General features: G+C 39.9%; 2 protein-coding genes across 3 annotated transcripts; one reads left to right on the plus strand and one right to left on the minus strand.

Moving 5' to 3' along the window:
• Positions 1-47: 47 nt before the first annotated feature.
• Positions 48-8904, minus strand: mlana (melan-A). 2 transcript variants are annotated; one of them, XM_084138314.1, is made up of 5 exons: positions 8883-8904; positions 6054-6158; positions 5675-5771; positions 5293-5412; positions 48-763 (listed from the first exon to the last, which is right to left on the minus strand). In XM_084138314.1, exons 2-5 carry the CDS (start codon positions 6143-6145, stop codon positions 695-697), a joined length of 378 nt encoding a protein of 125 aa, XP_083994440.1. In that variant the 5' UTR covers positions 6146-6158; positions 8883-8904; the 3' UTR covers positions 48-694. The 2 variants fall into 2 exon arrangements, with proteins under 2 accessions (XP_083994440.1, XP_083994439.1); XM_084138313.1 differs by lacking the exon at positions 8883-8904 and adding an exon at positions 7267-7387.
• A 7644-nt stretch (positions 8905-16548) lies between these two features.
• LOC311097060 (vimentin) lies at positions 16549-20018 on the plus strand (the record flags this gene model as incomplete). Its single annotated transcript, XM_084136520.1, has 3 exons — positions 16549-17014; positions 17911-18585; positions 19954-20018. The coding sequence occupies 3 exons, from the start codon at positions 16549-16551 to the stop codon at positions 20016-20018; spliced, it is 1206 nt and encodes a 401-aa protein (XP_083992646.1).
• Between the last annotated feature and the right edge of the window lie 1827 nt (positions 20019-21845).

Here is a 21845-nt window from a genome sequence, read left to right on the forward strand (position 1 = left end):
ACCATGTATAATTATTTTGTATATATAAACACACACACATGCATGTATATATTTAAGATTTTTTATTTATTTATATATATTATAAAAATATATACAGTATTTACATGCAAATATGTCTTAAACTTTGGTTTTGGATGCGATTAATCGCAATTAATCGTTGCCCAGCACTATTAAAATTACATTTTAATTTTAGTTTTACGATTTAGTTAATTAGCTTTTCATCAGGTAGTTCCTTAATGTACCACAGCAATGAATGGATTTTCTTACTTGGAAAAACAAATGCAGTCTTTGTGCTTTACATGAATCTTTTATTCTGCTGCATTGAACAGTGATGCCCGTTCACTGCAAGCTCAGCATCTCTTCGTAGAAACTTAGTTTTTCTCATGCATATGTTTGAAAAAGATTAGTTAAAAAGTAAATCATCAGTAACGTGAATGTGTGCAGAAATAAACATGCGAAATCTGACATTTAAAACATTTATACCTTGAACTAAACTAGAACTTTATTTAAATGTTTTTTAAACTCATTAGCGTTAAGTCTGGCCATTGATATTCTGTTAAAAGGCGCTTTAGTGTCGGAGATTCTTCAGTCCTCAAGCTTTGGTGTGAATCCTCAGGATCGGGTGTTGAGAGATGCGTTACTTCGGTTCATCCGGCTCAGGATGTCCACGATTCCTCTTCAGCGTTTGACTTCTTCATGGTGAGTAAGGAGGAGGAGACGGTCCTGAGACGATCTTCTCGTACGCTGGAGGAGCGTTGGGAATCTGGAGGACAGGAGAGACAACAACATCTGTAAGTAAACTAACCTGAGGAAGAGCGACTGCATGAAACTACAAACCCTCATCAGAAGCTTTTGTCCAAAGTGACCTGCAGGACAAATGAGATGATGCTTCAGATGAAACTCTTCACTTTCCCCGAAGAGCCTTTCAGTGATCAGTTCTTAAAAGAACCCTTTTTTTCTTACCTTGAGGAACATTTGAATAAAGTTTCCACTGTCTATATTCCACTATGTATTATTTCAGAAAATGATCATTCACTGAAGACTGAACCTTTGATCTGTTCAAGAGAAGCAGCAGCTCAAATCACACACATGCACATACACATACATATAAACACTCACACATGCATATACATAAACACACATGCACATACATATACACACTCACACATGCACATACATATACACACTCACACGCACATACATATACACACTCACACATGCACATACATATACACACGCACTCAAACACACATACATATACACAAATATACTCACACAATCAAAAACTCACTCTCAGTCACACATGCACACTCAAACACACACACACACACTCTCACACACATTCTAGTCGTTTGTAATCCCCACATCAAGAGTAATGATGCAAATTAAAGGTCTTTCGGCCCTTCAGCGGGTCACATGCCTCCTTTATCCCCTCTGGAATTCTGGGTAATGACAGCTTGGTTAGTCTTATTCTCTGAAACTGAATGTGACGAAGAAAAACATTGATTTGTTGACGGAACCAATGAAGGACAGGAAAACGGATGTGTGCGAGAGAGTGAGTGAGTGTGTGTGTGTGTGCGAGAGAGTGAGTGTGTGTGTGAGAGAGTGAGTGAGTGTGAGAGAGAGTGAGTGAGTGTGTGTGAGAGAGAGTGAGTGAGTGAGTGTGTGTGTGAGAGAGTGAGCGAGTGAGAGAGTGTGAGTGAGTGAGAGTGAGTGAGTGAGAGTGAGTGAGTGAGAGTGAGAGAGAGTGAGTGAGTGTGTGTGAGAGAGAGTGAGCGAGTGAGTGAGAGTGAGAGAGAGTGAGTGAGTGAGTGAGAGTGAGAGTGAGTGTGTGTGTGAGAGAGTGAGCGAGTGAGTGAGAGTGAGAGAGAGTGAGTGAGAGTGAGTGAGTGAGTGAGAGTGAGAGAGAGTGAGTGAGTGTGTGTGTGAGTGAGTGAGTGAGTGAGTGAGAGAGAGTGAGTGAGTGAGTGTGTGTGTGTGTGTGTGTGTGTGTGTGAGTGTGTGAGAGAGAGTGAGTGTGTGTGTGTGTGTGTGTGTGTGTGTGTGTGTGTGTGTGTGTGAGTGTGTGAGAGAGAGTGAGTGAGTGAGTGTGTGTGTGAGTGAGTGAGAGAGAGTGAGTGAGTGAGTGTTTGTGAGTGAGTGTGAGAGTGAGTGAGAGTGAGTGAGCGAGTGAGTGTGTGAGTGTGTGAGTGTGAGAGAGAGTGAGTGAGTGAGTGTGTGTGTGAGTGAGTGTGAGTGAGTGAGAGTGAGAGAGAGTGAGTGAGTGTGAGTGTGAGTGAGAGTGAGAGAGAGTGTGTGAGTGAGTGAGTGTGAGAGAGAGTGAGTGAGTGAGTGTGTGTGTGAGTGAGTGTGAGAGTGAGTGAGTGAGTGAGTGAGTGAGTGAGAGTGAGAGAGAGTGAGTATCTATCACACTCTCACACAGAACCATTGAGAGCACAAAAGCATACACTTACCTCGGCCTGAAAATAACTCCAACTGGTAACTTTACTTTGGCTGTGAATGAACTCAAGGAGAAAGCTCAAAGGCTTTCTGTGCCATAAAACGATCAATCAAAATTGACATCCTAATCCAAATTTGGCTCAAACTTTTCAAATCAATAATTGAACCAATTGTTTTATATGGCAGTGAAGTGTGGGGTCCTTCTATAAAATTTTATTTTTTTAATTGGGAAAAACATCCGATTGAAACTCTACATTTAGATTTCTGTAAAAGAATACTCAAAGTCCAAAGAAAAACACGGAAAGCTCAGGAAAACCCTGACTATGTACAGACTCAGTGAGCACAGCCTGGCCATAGAGTGTGTGTGTGTGTGTGTGTGTGTGTGAGAGAGAGCACAGCCTGGCCATAGAGTGTGTGTGTGTGTGTGTGTGTGTGTGTGAGAGAGCACAGCCTGGCCATCGAGACGGGCCGGCGCAGACAGACCTGGCTCTCCCGGGAGGACAGACTCTGCTCGCACTGCACTTAGCACAGACCGAGCTGCACTTCTTCACAGAATGCCCAAAATATGAACACGTCAGAGACCAATATTACCCCAAAATCAATAAGATATTTCCCCAATTTAACACCTGTAACCCAACCCAAAAACTCAGATTCATCTTTGGCGAAGAAGCCAAATGCTCCAATATAGCAGCAAGACTAGTAGCATCTCTCCACATCCTGAGGGACGAGCAGAGCAGCAAACACCCAATACACACACACTCACTCACAGCCTAACACACCCCATCACACACACACACACACACACAGCCTAACCCATCCCATCACACCTACACACATGTATATAATGTTCAAGTTCAGTGTTTGTTTATTTTTGTTTTTTATATACATGATTTCTGCATTATAATCCTTTTTATTTTATTTATTAATCTTTGTTTACTCTATTATTTGTTTTATGTTATCAGTATTATTATTTTTGCAATATCTAGCCAAGATAATATATATATATATAATACTATCCTTTTTATTTAATTTTAACTATTATTATAATTTTGTGTACTAAATGTTCTAAATCATTTTCTATGTTGTTGTGATGCTTTGGCAATACAAAATGTACTTTTTTGTCATGCCAATAAAGCTTTCTGAATTTAACTGAATTTAACTGAATTTAACTGAATTGAGTGAGTGAGTGAGTGAGTGAGTGAGTGAGAGTGTGAGTGAGTGAGTGAGAGAGTGAGAGAGAGAGTGAGTGAGTGAGTGAGAGTGAGTGAGTGTGAGAGTGAGTGAGTGAGTGAGTGAGGGAGAGAGTGAGTGAGAGTGAGTGAGTGAGTGAGTGTGAGTGTGAGAGTGAGTGAGTGAGTGAGTGAGAGTGTGTGAGAGTGTGAGTGAGTGAGAGTGAGTGAGTGAGTGTGAGTGAGTGAGTGAGTGAGTGAGTGAGAGTGTGAGAGTGAGAGTGAGTGAGAGTGAGTGAGTGAGTGTGAGTGAGTGAGTGAGTGAGTGAGAGTGTGTGAGAGTGAGTGAGTGAGTGAGTGAGTGAGTGAGTGAGTGAGTGAGAGTGAGTGTGAGAGTGTGAGTGAGTGAGTGAGAGAGTGAGAGAGAGAGTGAGTGAGTGAGTGAGAGTGAGTGAGTGTGAGAGTGAGTGAGTGAGTGAGTGAGGGAGAGAGTGAGTGAGAGTGAGTGAGTGAGTGAGTGTGAGTGTGAGAGTGAGTGAGTGAGTGAGTGAGAGTGTGTGAGAGTGTGAGTGAGTGAGAGTGAGTGAGTGAGTGAGTGTGAGTGAGTGAGTGAGTGAGTGAGTGAGAGTGTGAGAGTGAGTGAGTGAGTGAGTGAGTGAGAGTGTGTGAGAGTGTGAGTGAGTGAGAGTGAGTGAGTGAGTGTGTGAGTGTGAGAGTGAGTGAGTGAGTGAGTGAGTGAGAGTGAGTGAGTGTGAGTGAGTGAGTGAGTGAGTGAGTGAGTGAGTGAGTGAGTGAGTGAGAGTGAGTGTGAGTGTGAGAGTGAGTGAGTGAGTGAGAGTGTGTGAGAGTGTGAGTGAGTGTGAGTGAGTGAGTGAGTGAGTGAGTGAGTGAGAGTGTAAGTGAGTGAGTGAGTGAGTGAGAGAGTGAGTGTGAGAGTGAGTGTGAGAGTGAGTGTGAGAGTGAGTGAGTGAGTGAGTGAGTGAGAGAGAGAGTGAGTGTGAGAGTGAGTGAGTGAGAGTGTGTGAGAGTGTGAGTGAGTGAGTGAGAGTGAGTGAGTGTGAGTGAGTGAGTGAGTGAGTGAGAGTGAGTGTGAGTGTGAGAGTGAGAGTGAGAGTGAGTGAGTTAGTGAGAGTGTGTGAGAGTGTGAGTGAGTGTGAGTGAGTGAGTGAGTGAGTGTGAGAGTGAGTGAGTGAGTGAGTGAGTGAGTGAGTGAGTGAGTGAGTGAGTGAGTGAGTGAGTGAGAGTGAGTGTGAGTGTGAGAGTGAGTGAGTGAGTGAGTGAGAGTGTGTGAGAGTGTGAGTGAGTGAGTGAGAGTGAGTGAGTGTGAGTGAGTGAGTGAGTGAGAGTGAGTGTGAGTGTGAGAGTGAGTGAGTGAGTGAGAGTGTGTGAGTGAGTGAGTGAGTGAGTGAGAGTGTAAGTGAGTGAGTGAGTGAGTGAGTGAGTGAGTGAGTGAGTGAGTGAGAGAGTGAGTGTGAGAGTGAGTGTGAGAGTGAGTGTGAGAGTGAGTGAGTGAGTGAGTGAGTGAGTGAGTGAGTGAGTGAGTGAGTGTGAGAGTGAGTGAGTGAGTGAGTGAGTGAGAGAGAGAGTGAGTGTGAGAGTGAGTGTGAGAGTGAGTGTGAGTGTGTGTGTGTGTGTGTGTGTGTGTGTGTGTGTGTGTGTGTGTGTGTGTGTGTGTGTGTTGTACCGGTGGTTGCAGGTTGCTGAGTTCGTTCAGGGCCACTTTGTTCTCCTCTCCGGATCCAGACTCGCTGTGTTGACCCATCCTCATCATCTCTCTCCACGACTGACCACTGCCTTGTGCGTTCTGATACACACACACACACCCGAGAGGTAAGAGTCACAGGATCCAATCCCACTATCATCACAGCTGGACTTCTGGAAATCCCACAGCATCTTATCACTACAGTCTAAAGATGAATTCATGCATTTGGCCCCAAAATAATATCATGACAAACCCATGACCATCACTAGTATCTACTATTCAAGCTTTATGAATATTGACATCTCATTATGACATCATTGTAACAGCGTGATAACCTGACGCTCACGTGCGTCACATGACTCACCCGGATCATCTTGTACCCGCCCCGTCGCCGGTAGAACCAGCATCCCATAATGAGCAGCACTGTGAGGATTACTGCCAGTAATGCGATTCCTGCAGCCCTGCACACACACACACACACACATATATATACACACACACACACACACACACATATATATACACACACACACACATATACATATAAATATATATATACACACACAAACACACACACACATATACATATATATATATACACACACACACAAACACACACACACACATATATATACACACACACACACACACACACGTTAGATGAAGTATATCTGTAGTTTCCCGCTGGGGGGTGTGTGTGTGTGTGTGTGTGTGTGTGTGTGTGTGTGTGTGTGTGTTCTCACTCTTCAGCTCTGATGAATCCTGCTCCTCTTCTGCTGGAGAAATGAACACTGAATTCTCCTCGAGACACTGAACCTGATCCACCGTACGACATGATCACCAAACCACTGAAGAATGATAATCATAAACACTGAGATATGACAAACACTGCAGTCCTTCATCATATCATGCAGGATAGTGTGAGATATGATTCATAAACGCAGAGATCAGTCTCAGGAACACACGCCAGGTCTAATTCACCCCAACATTCTAAAGAATTATATTTTGCCTGACAATAAAGCATGTTTACATTTACATTCATAAATATTTAATTATGTCATAATTACATTTGACCTCTATATTCTCATTACTGATGTTTTACTTTCAAATTTTATTCTTGATTGGTATTTGATTCTCATTACTGTAATAGTTATTTTTTGCTGTACAAATATATTTTGATGATAAATTTAAGTTCATACATTACAATTAAATTTAATTAAAATTACAGTAATGAAAAAATAATTTAATTGTCATGACAATAAAGCAAACAATGTCACAATGTAACACATTCTTTATGGTCCTAATAGGTTAAAAAGATTTAAATGCAAAATATATTTTCTTATTCCTTTTAAATTTGAGGTATATTATAACCTGGACATGTTATTAAGAAGTTTTTTTATATTCAAATTACATAAGGTAAATCTGACAGAATAAACATTCAGTGAAAAGAAACATCTGAATTGAATTAAATGAACTTCTTCGCAGCAAACGCACTGAAACGGCATTACGGAGTTGATGATTTAAGAATTTTTAGATATTTAGACTGAAAACAAGACAAAAATGCTGAGTAAGAAAAGCAAACACTGCAAAAATGCTTTTCTTACTCAGTATTTGTGTCTTGTTTCCAGTCCGAATATCTAAAAATTCTTAAATCAAGATGCATTTACTAGATGAGTAAAATGACACAAGAAATTCTGTCTTGTTTCCTGATAAATAAATAAATTTAATTGAGGTTTTGCTTAAAATATGTAAAATGATCTGCCAATGGGATTTTCACCCTATTGGCAAATAACTTTGCTTGTTTTAAGCAAATACTTTAAAAAAAAAAAAAAAATTATCAGAAAGCCAGATAATTTCTTATGGCATTTTTACTTTTGAGATTAAAATTAAACAATTTACTACAATATTAAGTAAGAAAAGCATTTTTTGCAGTGATGGAAGAGAATTGGATCTTACCTGAACTGATGCTGTGATTCCTGAGAGCGTCTGCTGTTTGAGAGAGAGAGAGAGAGAGAGAGAGAGCGTGTGTGTGTGTGTGTGTGTGTGTGTGTGTGTGTGTGTGTGTGTGTGTGTGATTCAGAGCAGCTCTGAAAGCCCTTGAGAAGTTCTCATGACCATCACGGGTTCAGCTCACACACACACTCACCCACTCCATCTGACTGTCTGCTGACTGACCCCCTGTGTTTACCGCGGTAACCAGCCTCAGATCAAGAGGATTAATGTTGGGCGAAACGGTTTAACTAGATTAGACAGAAAACTAATGTTTATGCTCTGGTTGAAAGTGTGTGAAATTAGTTTCCACTTATAGCGTTGGTTAATACTGAGATTGTAAATCATCTCTTTATTAGAGCAACTAATTAAGGACATTTTGGTAATGTTTTAATTCCATAAAAATCATTATATTTTAGAGCTGTCGGGTAAATAGAGTAAAGTTGCTGTGTGTGTGTGTGTGTGTGTGTGTGTGTGTGTGTGTGTGTGTGTGTGTGTGTGTGTGTGTGTGTGTGTGTGTGTGTGTATCAGGGGTTAGTTGTCGCAGCCAGAAAAATGGAGCGTAACTGGAAGAAAACAAAACTAGAGGTTTTTCATATTTCGCCCTCGACTGCGTACAGAGAGGCCTTAAAAACTCTCTTAGAAGAAAACAAACACCCCAGGTATTTATTTGACACAGTGGCTAAACTAACGAAAAATAAAGCTTCTACTTCTGAAGTTTCCAAGCAGCACAGCAGTAATGACTTTATGAACTTCTTCACTTATAAGACTGATAATATCAGGGAGAAAATTATTACTATGCAACCGTCTACTACAGTATCGCATCAGGCAGAGCATTGTCTGCGCACACTCTCACACACACACATTGCTACAGGAGTGGAAGAATTTTCTAAACTCGTTAAATCATCTAAATCAACAATGTATGTTAGACCCTATACCGACTAAGCTACTGAAAGAGATGCTCCCAGAGGTCACAGATCCTCTTCTTAATATCATTCATTCATCTTTGTCTCTAGGATACGTACCAAAAACGTTTAAACTGGCTATGATTAAAACCGATCTCGAATCTGCCTTTTTTGTCAAAGATACTAGAAAAAGCAGTATCTTCACAACTGTGTTCCTTTCTAGAAAGAAATGATATCTGAGGATTTCCAGTCAGGATTTAGACCGTACCATAGTACTGAGACAGCTCTCATTAGAGTCACAGAGGTTATCTCCTTGGAATTGCCTCTTGCAAGTCCCTATCATAAAACAAAACGTCAAATCCGGTTTAGAAATTTAAAAGCAATAGACACCACCCTCTTCAATCAAGATATACAGCAAGCTTCACTAGTCACACAGTTCGCATCTGTTAATGGTTCTGTTGACCACTATAATTCCAGCCTTCATAATATCCTTGAGTTACATGCTCCAATCAAAACAAAAATAGTTACCTTTTCTAGGTCAGCCCCTTGGTATACAACAGAGCTCCGGAGCATGAAAACGGCTGGCCGTGCCCTGGAGCGGAAATTTACCTCAAGTGGCTTACATGTACACAAACAGGCCTACCGGGACCATCAAAAATCATACTCCAAAGCACTTACCATAGCCAGGTCTAAATATTTCTCACAAAAAATCTCAAACTGCACTGGAAATTCAAGACAGTTGTTCGCATCAATAAATTCTCTTCTCAAACCTCCCACATATGCACACGCTGACACCAGTACAGACCAGTGCAATAAGTTTATGGACTTTTTCACCAACAAGGTTATTTCAATTCGATCCAACTAATCCAATCCAATCCTCTAAAATCAGTCCTGCAAATCCTTGTAAAACATTTTCTTTCTTCTCATGTATTTCTCAGACAGAGGTGGAGAGGATCATAAAGTGCATGAGAACCTCTACATGCTCATTGGACCCTCTCCCCACACCATTATTAAAATCCAACATTACAGCCATCAGTCCACTGATCACAGAAATCATCAACCAGTCACTCACATCCGGTCAGGTTCCTGCAGCTCTCAAAACTGCAGTTATCCGTCCACATCTGAAAAAGCCGTCACTTGATCCGGAAATTCTGGCTCATTACAGACCCGTTTCAAACCTGCCGTTTTTGTCTAAAGCCCTGGAAAAAGTTGTTGCAGCCCAACTTCACAATCATCTTCAAATCCATAACATATATGAAAAATTTCAGTCTGGTTTTCGAGCAGCACACAGTACGGAGACAGCTCTGGTACGCGTCATGAATGACCTACTTATCACTGCAGACCAGGGCTCACCATCTCTCCTTCTCCTTCTGGACCTGTCGGCCGCCTTTGACACCGTGGATCACAACATCTTGCTCCATCGTCTAAAGTCTGTGGTTGGCCTCTCAGGGACCGCACTAAGCTGGTTCCAGTCATATCTCGCTGGCAGGCTGGAGTATGTGGCTTTAGGACAGTCCCAATCATCACCCCACACGGTCAGTTGTGGAGTGCCACAAGGGTCCGTCCTTGGTCCAACCCTTTTCACTATCTACTTACTACCTCTTGGTCACATCATTCATAAACATAAGGTTTCATTCCATTGTTACGCAGATGATACACAATTATACATAAAAATGGACTCCTCACTCCCCTCAGCGCTGACGTCGGCACTTCAGGTTTGCCTGGAGGAGATAGGGGCATGGTTATCTGATAACTTTCTTCAATTAAATAGCAGCAAAACCGAAGCCATTCTGATTGGTACCCCTCACCAAACCCAGTCCTCCTCCCTCAGCAGTATATCTATTTTTGGCCATCACATTGCTCTGTCAACCTCTGTTACAAACCTCGGAGTCAGACTTGACTCAAATCTCACATTGGACACCCACATCCGTCACCTCTGTAAGGTCTCCTTTCTCCACCTTAAAAATATCGCCAAACTCCGTCCTTCCCTCTCCCAACCGGATGCTGAGAGATTGATCCATGCCTTTGTCTCCTCCAGGTTGGACTACTGTAATGCCCTCCTTGTCGGGATCCCTGGCAGAAGCCTGCAAAAGCTCCAGCATATTCAGAACTGCGCTGCCCGGGTCCTGACGAGGAGGCGCAAATATGACCATATCACACCTTCCCTGAAATTACTACACTGGTTGCCCATTCAACACAGAATTCAGTACAAAATCTGTCTCCTCACCCATCAGTGCATACATGGAACTGCCCCTGCCTACCTCAGTGAACTCCTCATTCCACACACCGCCACACGTAACCTCCGCTCCTCTACCTCTACCTACTGCCTGTACCAACCAAGGACTAAACTCTCCTCTATGGGAGATAGGGCCTTTCAGGCAGTCGCCCCACGGCTCTGGAATGCCCTCCCAGAGTCCCTAAGGGCTCCACAAACCGTGGAGGTTTTCAAGAAGGGTTTAAAGACATTTTTATTTAAACAGGCCTTTTAACTCCCATGTTTTTGATTTAAATTTTGTGGTGTTTTATTGTTATTTATTGTGTGATATTTCGGACTGTTTTTAACCTCTTGTTACTGTAGCACTTTGAGATTTCGCTGAAATGTAAAGTGCATTATAAATGAAATTTATTATTATTATTATTATAGATGATTTGCTCTTATCATCTGATCGTGGTTGTGTCTCTCTATTAGTGTTACTCGATCTTAGTGCTGCATTTGATACTATCAACCACAACATTCTTTTAAATAGACTTGAAAACTATGTTGGCATTAGTGGAATCGCATTAGCATGGTTTAAATCACACTTATCTGACCGTTATCAGTTTGTAGCAGTAAATGAAGAGATGTCTCATCGATCACAAGTTCAGTATGGTGTACCACAAGGCTCAGTACTAGGACCACTGCTGTTCACTCTGTACATGCTACCCTCACACACACACACACACACACATACACACACACACTCTGTTCATGCTACCCTTAGGAGATGTCATTAGGAAACATGGCATTAGTGTTCACTGTTATGCTGATGATACTCAGCTCTATATTTCTTCACGCCCTGACGAAACTTACCAATTCACAAAATTAAAGGAATGCACAGCTGATTAAAAAATTTGGATGACTAGTAATTTCCTACCACTAAATTCTGGAAAAAAAACAGAGTTTCTCTGTCATCTCAAAATTTGTGAGTTGAAAACTAAATGCCATTCACTGAATTAACTTGCAAGAATGTAACTTGCTGTCAATAGAATTGAAGGCGTTATAAACCATTTACAATAAACAGTTTAACAATGTTAATATTGCAGGCTCTAAATTATTGAATTAGTATTTTACTTCAATTAAAGTTTATTAGAACTGAAAAAAGCCATAGCTTTATCCTTAACTCATGCGGATCCAGCCTATAAAACTAATAAATGTTCTTTTGTAGTTTCCCAAATGGAAAATGACATACAGTTCATGCATATCCAGAGTTAACTGTAACTTATATTTAACATAATGCACAGTAGATTAACTGCAGTTTCATCTTTGTCCACTAGATGACACAACTAGTTTTTCAAAGGCTTTAGTTCAGATTGCAGCCTGTAAAGAGAAGCCGGATCTGAAGATGAATGAGGATCATCACGTTGTCACATATGAAGCAGAAACTTAATGAATCTGATCCTGTTCTATTACAGAATCACTTTACACTTAGTCTTTCAGCTCCAGCTCGGATGTTGTTTTAATGTGATCTTCTTGTTAACCTCCTAACTTTCACATTCTTGTTTCGGTCTTAAATTGTGTTAGCCAGCACTGTCATAAAAAGCAATACACTACGCACAATATTAATAACCGCAGTAATTAGAGTAGAAATATGGTGAACTGACATCAGCTGAACAATGACACTATTGTCTATGATAGTTGGTAAGCTTTGCTAATACTTTATAAGAGTGACTGTATGAACGTTTTGACCCCCTCAATGAAAGTTTATGAGAATTTGGGAATGTTTGGAGTCCGATACAGGAATTCAGAAAGTCGGATCAGTTAGAAAAGACACAGTAACCCGAGTCAGAACAGAGTCGAGTTTAAAGCTCTAGGAGGAGATACTGTCTAAAATGTATTCTCAGAAGAAACAGAAATAGTAGATCAGTATGTCAGCTGGTGTGGCGAGCCTCAGTCACTGTTATTATTATTATTACAATCTATTAGGATTAACCCCTTGAGATGTATCATCTCGTTTTCGAGGGGGTCCTTACAATGAAACAATTACAACTTAAAGAACATAACAAGATTACAATTAACAATACATCAACAAACAGGCAAACAACAAAACACAACAGTACACAACAACAACGACAGTTTCAGTGATAGCATGTGCAATCTACTTTAAAATAAGATAATAAAGATTGTTTAAACAACCGAAATGAAGTAATGGATCTAATATCTACAGGCAAATTATTCCAGTCTAATACGGCTTTAAACATAAATGCTCTTTTACCAACTGTTTTTTTAACACGAGGAACGAGAAAGTAAGTCTGGACAGAATGCCTAACTTGGTGGTTTGAAGAAAAGAGTACAAAGTATTGTTGTAGATAACTAGGAAAATCAAAGTAAATACATTTAAATATAAATCGGAGCCAGTGAATCTGCCTTCTCACATTCAAAGATGGCCACTGAAGTGCATCATACATTGTACAGTGGTGAGTCGAAAAACAACATCCTAAAACGAATCTGCAAATTCTATTATATGCCGAATTAAGTGAGGCAAGATCAGATGTTAATGCCGTCTGATAAACCACATCACAGTAATCAAAAAACGGAAATATTAATTGAGCAACTAGTTTCTTACGAACACTATAAGAGAAGCAATTTCGAGATTGATGCAGAATACTCATTCCAACATTGACTTTTCTTAAAACATGATTAATGTGTGGTTACGGTTTAAAGGAAAGTTTAGAATCAAGCCATACACCAAGATATTTGATAGTGTCAACTCTATGCAGAGGAGTACCGTCTTTACATGATACAACACAAGAACAGGTTTTGGAGTTAAGTTTATGTCTAGAACCAAAAATCATAGTATATGACTTGGTTTTATTAAGCACTAATTTATTAGCCAAAAGCCAGTCTTGTAAACTATTAAAATCCGATTGAAGAGATAATTGAATTTGTATAGGATCAGAATTACATGTATGACAGTATCATCCGCATAAAGTTGAACCTGACAGTTTTTAAAAAGTAATGGTAAATTATTTACATAAATAGAAAAAAGAATTGGTCCCAAAACTGAACCTTGAGGCACACCTCTTTGCTGAATCAGGAAATCACATTTATTCCCATTTAGGACAACACATTGTTTCCTGTTATGCAGATATGAATTAAACCACAAAATTGTATTTTTTGAAAAACCAATAGCATGAAGTTTATCTAAAAGCAAATAACGATCAACCAAATCAAAAGCTTTAGTCAAATCAAGAAAAATAGCACCTGTGAGCTTGCCATTATCTGAGGCTGAAAACACATCATTTGTAAACTTAAGTAATGCAGTAGTTGTGGAATGATTAGACCTAAAACCAGATTGAGATGTTGATAGAATATTATTAATACATAAATAATTTGAAAGTTGTTTATAAATTAATTTTTCAAAAACTTTAGATATAGAACATATAATAGATATTGGTCTATAATTATTGAGATCAAGTACATCACCTCCCTTATAAAGCGGAGTAATGCGTGCACATTTCCAAATCACCGGCAACTCACATGTAGACAAAGAAAGATGAAATAAATCAGCTAGTGGATACATAAGAATATGTGATGTTAATTTAAGATACCTATTTTCAATTCCATCTAATCCTTCACCACTACTCACTTTTAATTCATCAATGGCACTCTGAACATCAATTGGGGCAATCTTCCCAAATGAAAAGAACTATTACATAATGCAGTCTCATTACAAATATCAGTATTCAAGTAAGAGGCAGATACTAAAGACCAAACTGAAGAAAAATGCTGATTAAATTCTTGCGCAATAGATTAGAGTCATGAAGTATTGTATTATTATTAACTCTAATTTGATTAACTGAATGTTTATTTGATGTATTAATAATGTTTTAAATTTTATTCCAGAATTGTTTAGGATTTTTATAATGAAAAGAAAGACATTCTTTATAATAATTAGACTTTGCATTTCGAGTTTTTGTCTTGCTCAAATTTCGCAAATACCTATAGACTTCCCAATCATCATTACTTCTTGTCTGACGAAATGTTGTCCATGCCTTGTCCCTTTGCCTAAAGAGACTAATAAGTTCTGAATTAACCCAAGGAAGATGATTGCCCTTAACCCTAACAATTTTCCAAGGTGCATGCTTGTCTACAATATTTATAAACTCAGTATAAAAAAAATCCCAAGCGTCTTGTACATTAGGAATTAAATGATATCTATTCCAATTAAGACAAAGACTGTTTTGAGACATCCACTTTTATCTAATACATTGAGAAAGAAAGGCCACAGCCACAGTATCATCAGAATGTATGTAAATCTGTCTGTCATCTGCATAAAAATAAAAAGGTAGGAAAGAGGGAAAATGTAAATGAGTAAAAGAGAAAAGGGCCCAAAACGGACCCCTGAGGAACGCCAAACACACAACCTCAGACTTTAATCTTAAACTAGTGCAGTATCAGAAACAATCTCTCAGCGGGTGATTAAAAGAGTGATCTACAGTTATTCTTCCGTAATGGTGTCAGATGATATCACTGGCTTGTTGTTAACAGAGTGTGTGTTGAAAAGCTGATGAGGTTGAAGAGTAGAGTATTCTACTCTATGGGAGAACAGTATTCCTGCATATCTATATTAACAGCATCAGTCAGTGTCAGTGATGTGAAGAGCTGAGACTGTCATAATATTCTCATGAGACGATCACATTCCAGCTACACACACACACACACACACACACACACACACGTCATATATCAACTCAAACCAGCTGAAATCTGCAGCTGAAATAAATCTGGTGTAGAATTTATTTCGAAATCACTAGTAAATTTCACAAATAATTACATAGAAATGGCATGTTGAATTTTGAGGTAGAAAAACATACTATCCAATAATCTATTCACAACTTTAAAAAAAAAAAACATTTTTGACAGCGTACATGCAATTCTCAAATCGAGAAAGTGAAATTTAACTATAAAACAAATACAATTGAGCATCTTAAAAAACAAAATTAGTACATTTTATCTAAATCAAGATAATCTGGAGCACTTCTAAATGAAACATTTTGATGAGATGTGGTGCAAGAAATCACGTTCTTCCTCAGTGTTTCTGTCTTGTTTTCCAGCACAAATATCTAAACATTCTTAAATCAAGATTCATTTACTGAAGAAGAAGCAGTCTTTAATTGTTTAATAAAAATTAGATCAAAATGAAGTGAGTTTCTGCTTAAGACAAGAGCAAATACCTGCAAGTGGAGTCAGAAAAATAAACTTCATTCAAAGGGAAAACAAGATTATTTGTCTGACTCCATTGGCAGATATTTGCTCGTTTTAAGCACAAACTCAATTCATTTTAATTGTTTTTTTTCATTAAACAAAGCATAATATCTTCACTCCTCCAGTAAATGTATCTAAACTTTCTTAAATCAAGATATATTTAATGGAGAAGAAGCAAAATGAGTCTTTAATTCTTTTATGAAAATTTGATCAAAATGAAGTGAGTTTATGCTTAAAACAAGAACAAATATCTGCCAATGGAGTCAGAAAAATAAACTTAATTCAAAGGGAAAACAAGATTATTTTTCTGACCCACTGAAAAATATGTGTTCTTGTTTGTGTTTTCATTAAACAAGGCGTAATATCTTCAGTCATTTTGCTGCTTCTCCAGTAAATGCATCTTGTTTTCCAGTACAAATATCTAAACATTCTTCAATCAAGATGAAAATACTAAAGAAAGAACCATTTTTTAGTGCAAATCAAGAACACCTGACAAACAAATGGAAAGAAACCAGCAGAAAAGAGAGCTAAAGGGCTCGAGTTTATTTGTAAAGCGCATTAATTCATCCGTATGAGGTTATATGGAAACAATGAGCCGCACTGGGCTGAAATGACAGAGAGAAGCAATAGTGATGCTCACACACACACTGGTTATGTGGCACTGGAGTGCGAGAGCCGCTCGGCCTCAAAATAACAATCATACGTGAGCTAATGAGAAACTCAAGCTTTCCAACTCGCTCATGATCCGCATTTAAAACATGTCAAAACCCTGCAAGACTTTCAAGTGCCAGTGCAAGATTCTTAGCAGGTCCATATAAACACAACCCGAGAGTCCCGCACCAGGAGAACCTCCGAGAGCAGAAGCCCGAAGATACAGACATGAGAGGAACGTCGTACTCGCAGAAGAGCCTGAGCGTCAGCGGCTCCAGCCGGATGAGGGTCCAGAGCCCGTCTCCGTCCCGATGCCGAGGCTCGTCGTTCAGCCGAGGGCGAGCCGGGTTCCCGGGTCAGGCTGTGGAAGTCGCCACCGAGATCCATCAACACCAAACCAACGAGAAGGAGGAGATGCAGGAGCTGAACGTGCGCTTCGCCGGGTACATCGAGAAGGTCCAGGCGCTGGAGACGAGGAACGCTTCGCTGAGAGCCGAGCTGGAGTCGCTTCAGGGACGCTTTAAAGCAGGACCCACCGGCCTCGGGGACGAGTACGAGCTGAAGTTCAAGGAGATGAGGGATCTGATCGAAGCCCTGACCGCTGAGAAGGGCTCAGCTGATATAGAGAGAGGTTACATCGAGGAGGAGGTGGAGGTCTGGAGGATGAAGCTCGAGGAGGAGCTGGCCATCAAAGGTGAGGATGGAGATGTTCTTAGTTAAAGTCTGAGTGTAATCATTCTATCCCTTAAAACTCATGTTTGATCACCAAAATTACATATTTAAATGTTTTTTTCTTCATGGCTTATTAAGAACTGGCCATCAAAGGTGAGGATGGAGATGCACAGAATCATGTTCTTACTTAAAAAATAACCCTGTAGTCAATCATTCTATCCCTTAAAACTCATCTTTGATCACTAAAATTCCATATTTAAACGTTTCCAGGTTTTGGATCGGTACATTTTTTAATGTTAAGAAGTCTCTTCTGCTCACCAAGGCTGCATTTATTTGATTAAAAATACACCCCAAAAAACAGTAATATTGTGAAATATTATTAGTGTAAATCAGCTGTTTTCTATGTGAATATACAGTAAAGTGTAATTTATTCCTGTGATCAAAACTGAATGTTCAGCATCATTACTCCAGTCTTCAGTGTCACATGATCCTTCAGAAATCACTCTAATATGAGGATTTGATGCTCAAGAAACATGTATGATTATTATCAGTGTTGAAAACAGTTTTGTAATTGTTTTTTCAGGATTCTTTGATGAATAGAAAGTTCAAACAAACAGCATTTATCAGAAATAGAATCTTTTGTAAATAGATTACTCAAGTAGAAAATAATACTCAAGTACAGATACTCAAAAAGTGTACTTAAGTACAAATGTACTTCGTTACTGTTCACCTCTGTTTATTTATATAATACCACTTGTATATGACCTCACTAATGACCTTGGTGTTTGGTGTTTTAAGCCCCCAAGGCAGCGAGGGGATGGGTAGGTTTAAGGTTGAGGGTAGGGTTAGCTGCCTCTAAGGAGCCATTGGGGGCTTAAAACACCATCGAGCAATGACCTTGATGATTTGACTCCACAGAGGAGGCCGAAATGATTCTCCGCGAGTTCCGTCAAGACGTTGACAACGCCACGCTACAGAAGGCCGACCTGGAGAAGCGCATCGAGCAACTGGTGGCCGAGATCGAGTTCCTGAAGAAGCTCCACGACGAGGAGGTCGCTGACCTCCTCAAGCAGATCGAGGAGTCCAAGGTGACGGTGGAGCTGGACTCCGACAGGCCCGATCTAGCGGCGTACCTGCGAAACATGCGCGCCGAGATCGAGGCCGTCGCCGCTCGCAACGTCCAAGAGGCCGAGAAGTGGTACAAGGGCAAGTTCGACACTCTGAAAGTGCAGGCCAGCAAACATGAGGGCCACATGAAGACCATGAAGGACGAGATCACCAGCTTCCACAACCAGGTTTCGGACCTGCAGAACCAGATCGACAGTCTGAGGGCCCGTAACGCGGCTCTGGAGCAGCAGCTCGAGGACATGGAGGCCGCGCACCTCGACAAGACGTCCGGTCTGGAGGACATCATCGCTCAGCTGGAGAACCAGCTCTGCGAGACCAAGGTGGAGATGGGGAAATACATGGCCGACTATCAGGAGCTGCTTCACATCAAGCTGAAGCTGGACGCCGAGATCGCCACCTATAGGAAGCTTCTGGAAGGAGAGGAGAAACGGCTCGGGATCTCCGTCGTCGAAGGTCTGTCTGCGGGTGAGTTCGCCAAAATATACGAGTGCTTTAGGATTCTCTGTTAGCTTATTAGGGCTGGAATACACTGAATGATTTTTGCACCAATTTACAGTTAGTTTGCAGACTCGAGTTGACCGATTTCACAGGAAATAGTGTCTGGTGGACACAGACTTTCATTCGGTTGAAGGAGATCAAATGTTAATAGGGAAAAAAGATATGTTCTTACTCAGTGATTCTGTCTCGTTTTCCAGCACAAACATTACTTTTTTTTTATTCATTACAAAAATTACTTTAAAAATTCTGATAAATGTATCAAAATGAAGTGAGTTTATGTTTAAAACAAGAACAAGTTCATCTTAATTCAAAGGGAAAACAGGATTCTTTTTCTGACCCCTTTGGCAGATATTTGTTCTTACTTTTTTTTTTTATAGCAAAAACTGACTTAATTTTAATCAATTTTGATAAATTATTCAGAAAACAAGACTTAATATTTTGTCATCTTGCTTCTCAAATAAATGCATCTCGATTTAAGAATGTTTCGATATTTTACTGAAAAAAGCAGTTTGATATTTTGCACAGATTTTTGAACGCATTGATTTGATTTTTCATGCTTCTCCTAGCAATCCGTTCAGGTTTTAACAGTCGTGTATTCCAGCTTTTAGACATAAACTGATAGATGTTACGCAACATTTGAAATATGAACAGATTTTAAACACTCTGCATCATACACTTGCCGACTTTGTAAATGGTTGCAGAGGAAAAGTTGGGCATCAAACACTAACAGACTTTCCGATCGTTCCGAACAAACACTGAATCAAACTTTACGTGCTATCAGAATGATCGTAAATACGGGTTTCCTAGTCCGAACTTCCTAGCCTGAGTTTCCTAGTTGGAGTTTCCTAGTTGTAAATTCCTAGTTGGAGTTTAATTTCAATTTTTAGTCAAAAATTGGACCTGAATGGCATCTCAAGTTGTATTTACTACTGGGAAACTGAGATCATTTTGATGGAACTCAGTTTCCGAGTTGAGCGTTCCATAATCCTATTCTTTCCGACAAGAGGGTGTTCATGTCCAATTTCCGACTAGAAAACTCCAACTAGGAATTTACAACTAGGAAACCCAGACTAGGAATTTTCAACTAGGAATTTCCAACTAGGAAACCCAGACTAGGAATTTTCAACTAGGAATTTCCAACTAGGAAACTTCAACTAGGAATTTCCAACTAGGAAACCCAGACTAGGAATTTTCAACTAGGAATTTCCAACTAGGAAACCCAGACTAGGAATTTCCGACTAGGAAACTTGTATTTATGATAGTTGTGATATTACATGAAGGCAGCATAGGTCTTAGAAAATTCTTGCTCTTAATCGGATATCTTGTTTTTCCCAGCAGTGACGGAGGAGAGAACCACATCTGTGTCCCGCACTGTAGAGACTCACACAACTGTTGCCTGAGGACCGACGGAAGCGTCTGAAGACTCAAACCCGACTAAACCTGTCCCACTAAACTAGCGGAGTTAACCGAGACTCACGAGATGTAAAACGTTGTCTCGTGTAAAAGAACCACAATGTTACCAGGTACTAAATAAAGCTTGAGTTCAATGCACACTGGTCTCTGTTGATTATTGGACCCTTGATTACTGGAGTTTCTACATTAATTTGTTTCTTGTCACTGTTGTCTTTGGCTTGATCAGTTGGGAGTTAAAAAAATCAAAAATTGATTTTACAACATTAACATTTTACTGTTTATTGTATAAAGCGTTATAGAAATAAATATGACATGACATTTAAAATGGCATAGCTACAGTTCAATAGCAGTTAGCCTCGTAATAACACACTCATTTAACCTGTTAACTGTGATCAAACTGTTTCACAGGATGAATTTTGAGTGTTTAAGCTTTTGAATGATGGTTACTAAAATATTTCAATAGGGAAAATAAACCGAGACTCTGACAGTTAAAAGGTCAAAAATATGATTATCCCTCATAAAGAAAGTCTCACTGCACAGCTTCCTTTTATTTCTCATAGTCACATACAAAACCTCCTCACGAGAGTAAATGTGCAGTTTATCAGAGTCCTCCAGCAGTTCCTGACAGAAGGGATGGCGTTAAACGCATCACTTGACAACAATATAATCATTCACAGCTCTATTCCGCCCCAGCTTGACAACAGCTTGCTGACGGTTCTGTAATTCTGCTCAAATACAGGCTAATTTTCATCAAAATGATCAGTTTCCAATTAGCAAATACGACTAGGAAGCTCCAACTACGAATTTCTGACTAGGAAACTCGTATTTACTCTAATTCCAACAGCATGTGAAGGCAGCACACATCGCAATAAACATGAAACGCTGCCATCGGGATTAGAGTAAATATGAGTTTTCTAGTCAAGTCAAGTCACCTTCATTTATACAGCGCTTTCATCAATGTAGATCGTTCCAAAGCAGCTTTACAGTGATAATAGGAAATTAAAGTAAAATGTTTTGGCTTTATAGCAGCGCTAGAATAAAGCTATTGTCCAGCTAAAGTTAGTTTGATTGATTAACTTCCGTCGCAACGATCATTTGTTATTAACTTAGGGGCCTTAAATTCCTAGTCGGAGTTTGGACATGAACGCCCTCGCAAGTCGTTATTACTACTGGGAAACAGTGGTAAAGATAACAAAGCTCTTGTTATAACAAAAGCAATTGAACAGAACGAGCTCGTAAACATGACTTAGGAAGTGGGAAGTAGGACATTTCCGACAGAAGACGGCAAGAAAGCGCAGCAGAAATCGTTCTCCTCTCTGCCAAGTTTAGTTTATGGCACGCCCAACTCGGAAACTCTGCGATCAGAATTATCTCTGAGTTTCCCAGTAGTAAAATAAATTTAAAAAACTTGTAAGGCCGTCAGGTCACATTTTTGACTAAGAAAAACTAGACTAGGAAACTCCAACTTGGAATTTTTCCAGAAAAAATCGAATTAAAGGGGTCATATAATGGTACATGCACTTTTACAAGTTGATTGTACTGAAATGTGTGTTGGCAGTGCCTGTACACAGCCATCATAAAATGATAAAAATCCATCCAGTGGTTTTTTTGAAATCTTCTTATATGTTTCCTCCTGTCTCAAATCAAGCTATTTGATATTGTGACGTCACAATATCGACGCCCCTCCCACGATGGTTGATTGACAGCAGTGTTTCAACACAGACCCGCCCTCGCGCCCTCGTGAGCGAGCTGTCAATCATAGCACGCGCCGACGCGCGTTCATTGTTGATAGCGGGAGTGCTGAGTAGAATGGC

This window comes from Abramis brama (assembly GCF_963993115.1).
Source record: "Abramis brama genome assembly, chromosome: 15".
NCBI lineage: Eukaryota > Metazoa > Chordata > Actinopteri > Cypriniformes > Leuciscidae > Abramis > Abramis brama.

Coding starts and splice junctions, on each gene's coding strand:
- mlana (XM_084138314.1), bottom strand. CDS start 6,145: ATGTCGTACGGTGGATCAGGTTCAGTGTCTCGAGGAGAATTCAGTGTT. Junction 5,772..6,053: donor GGATTCATCAGAGCTGAAGA/GTGAGAACACAC, acceptor GTGTGTGTGCAG/GGCTGCAGGAATCGCATTAC. Junction 5,413..5,674: donor GCGGGTACAAGATGATCCGG/GTGAGTCATGTG, acceptor TGTGTGTATCAG/AACGCACAAGGCAGTGGTCA.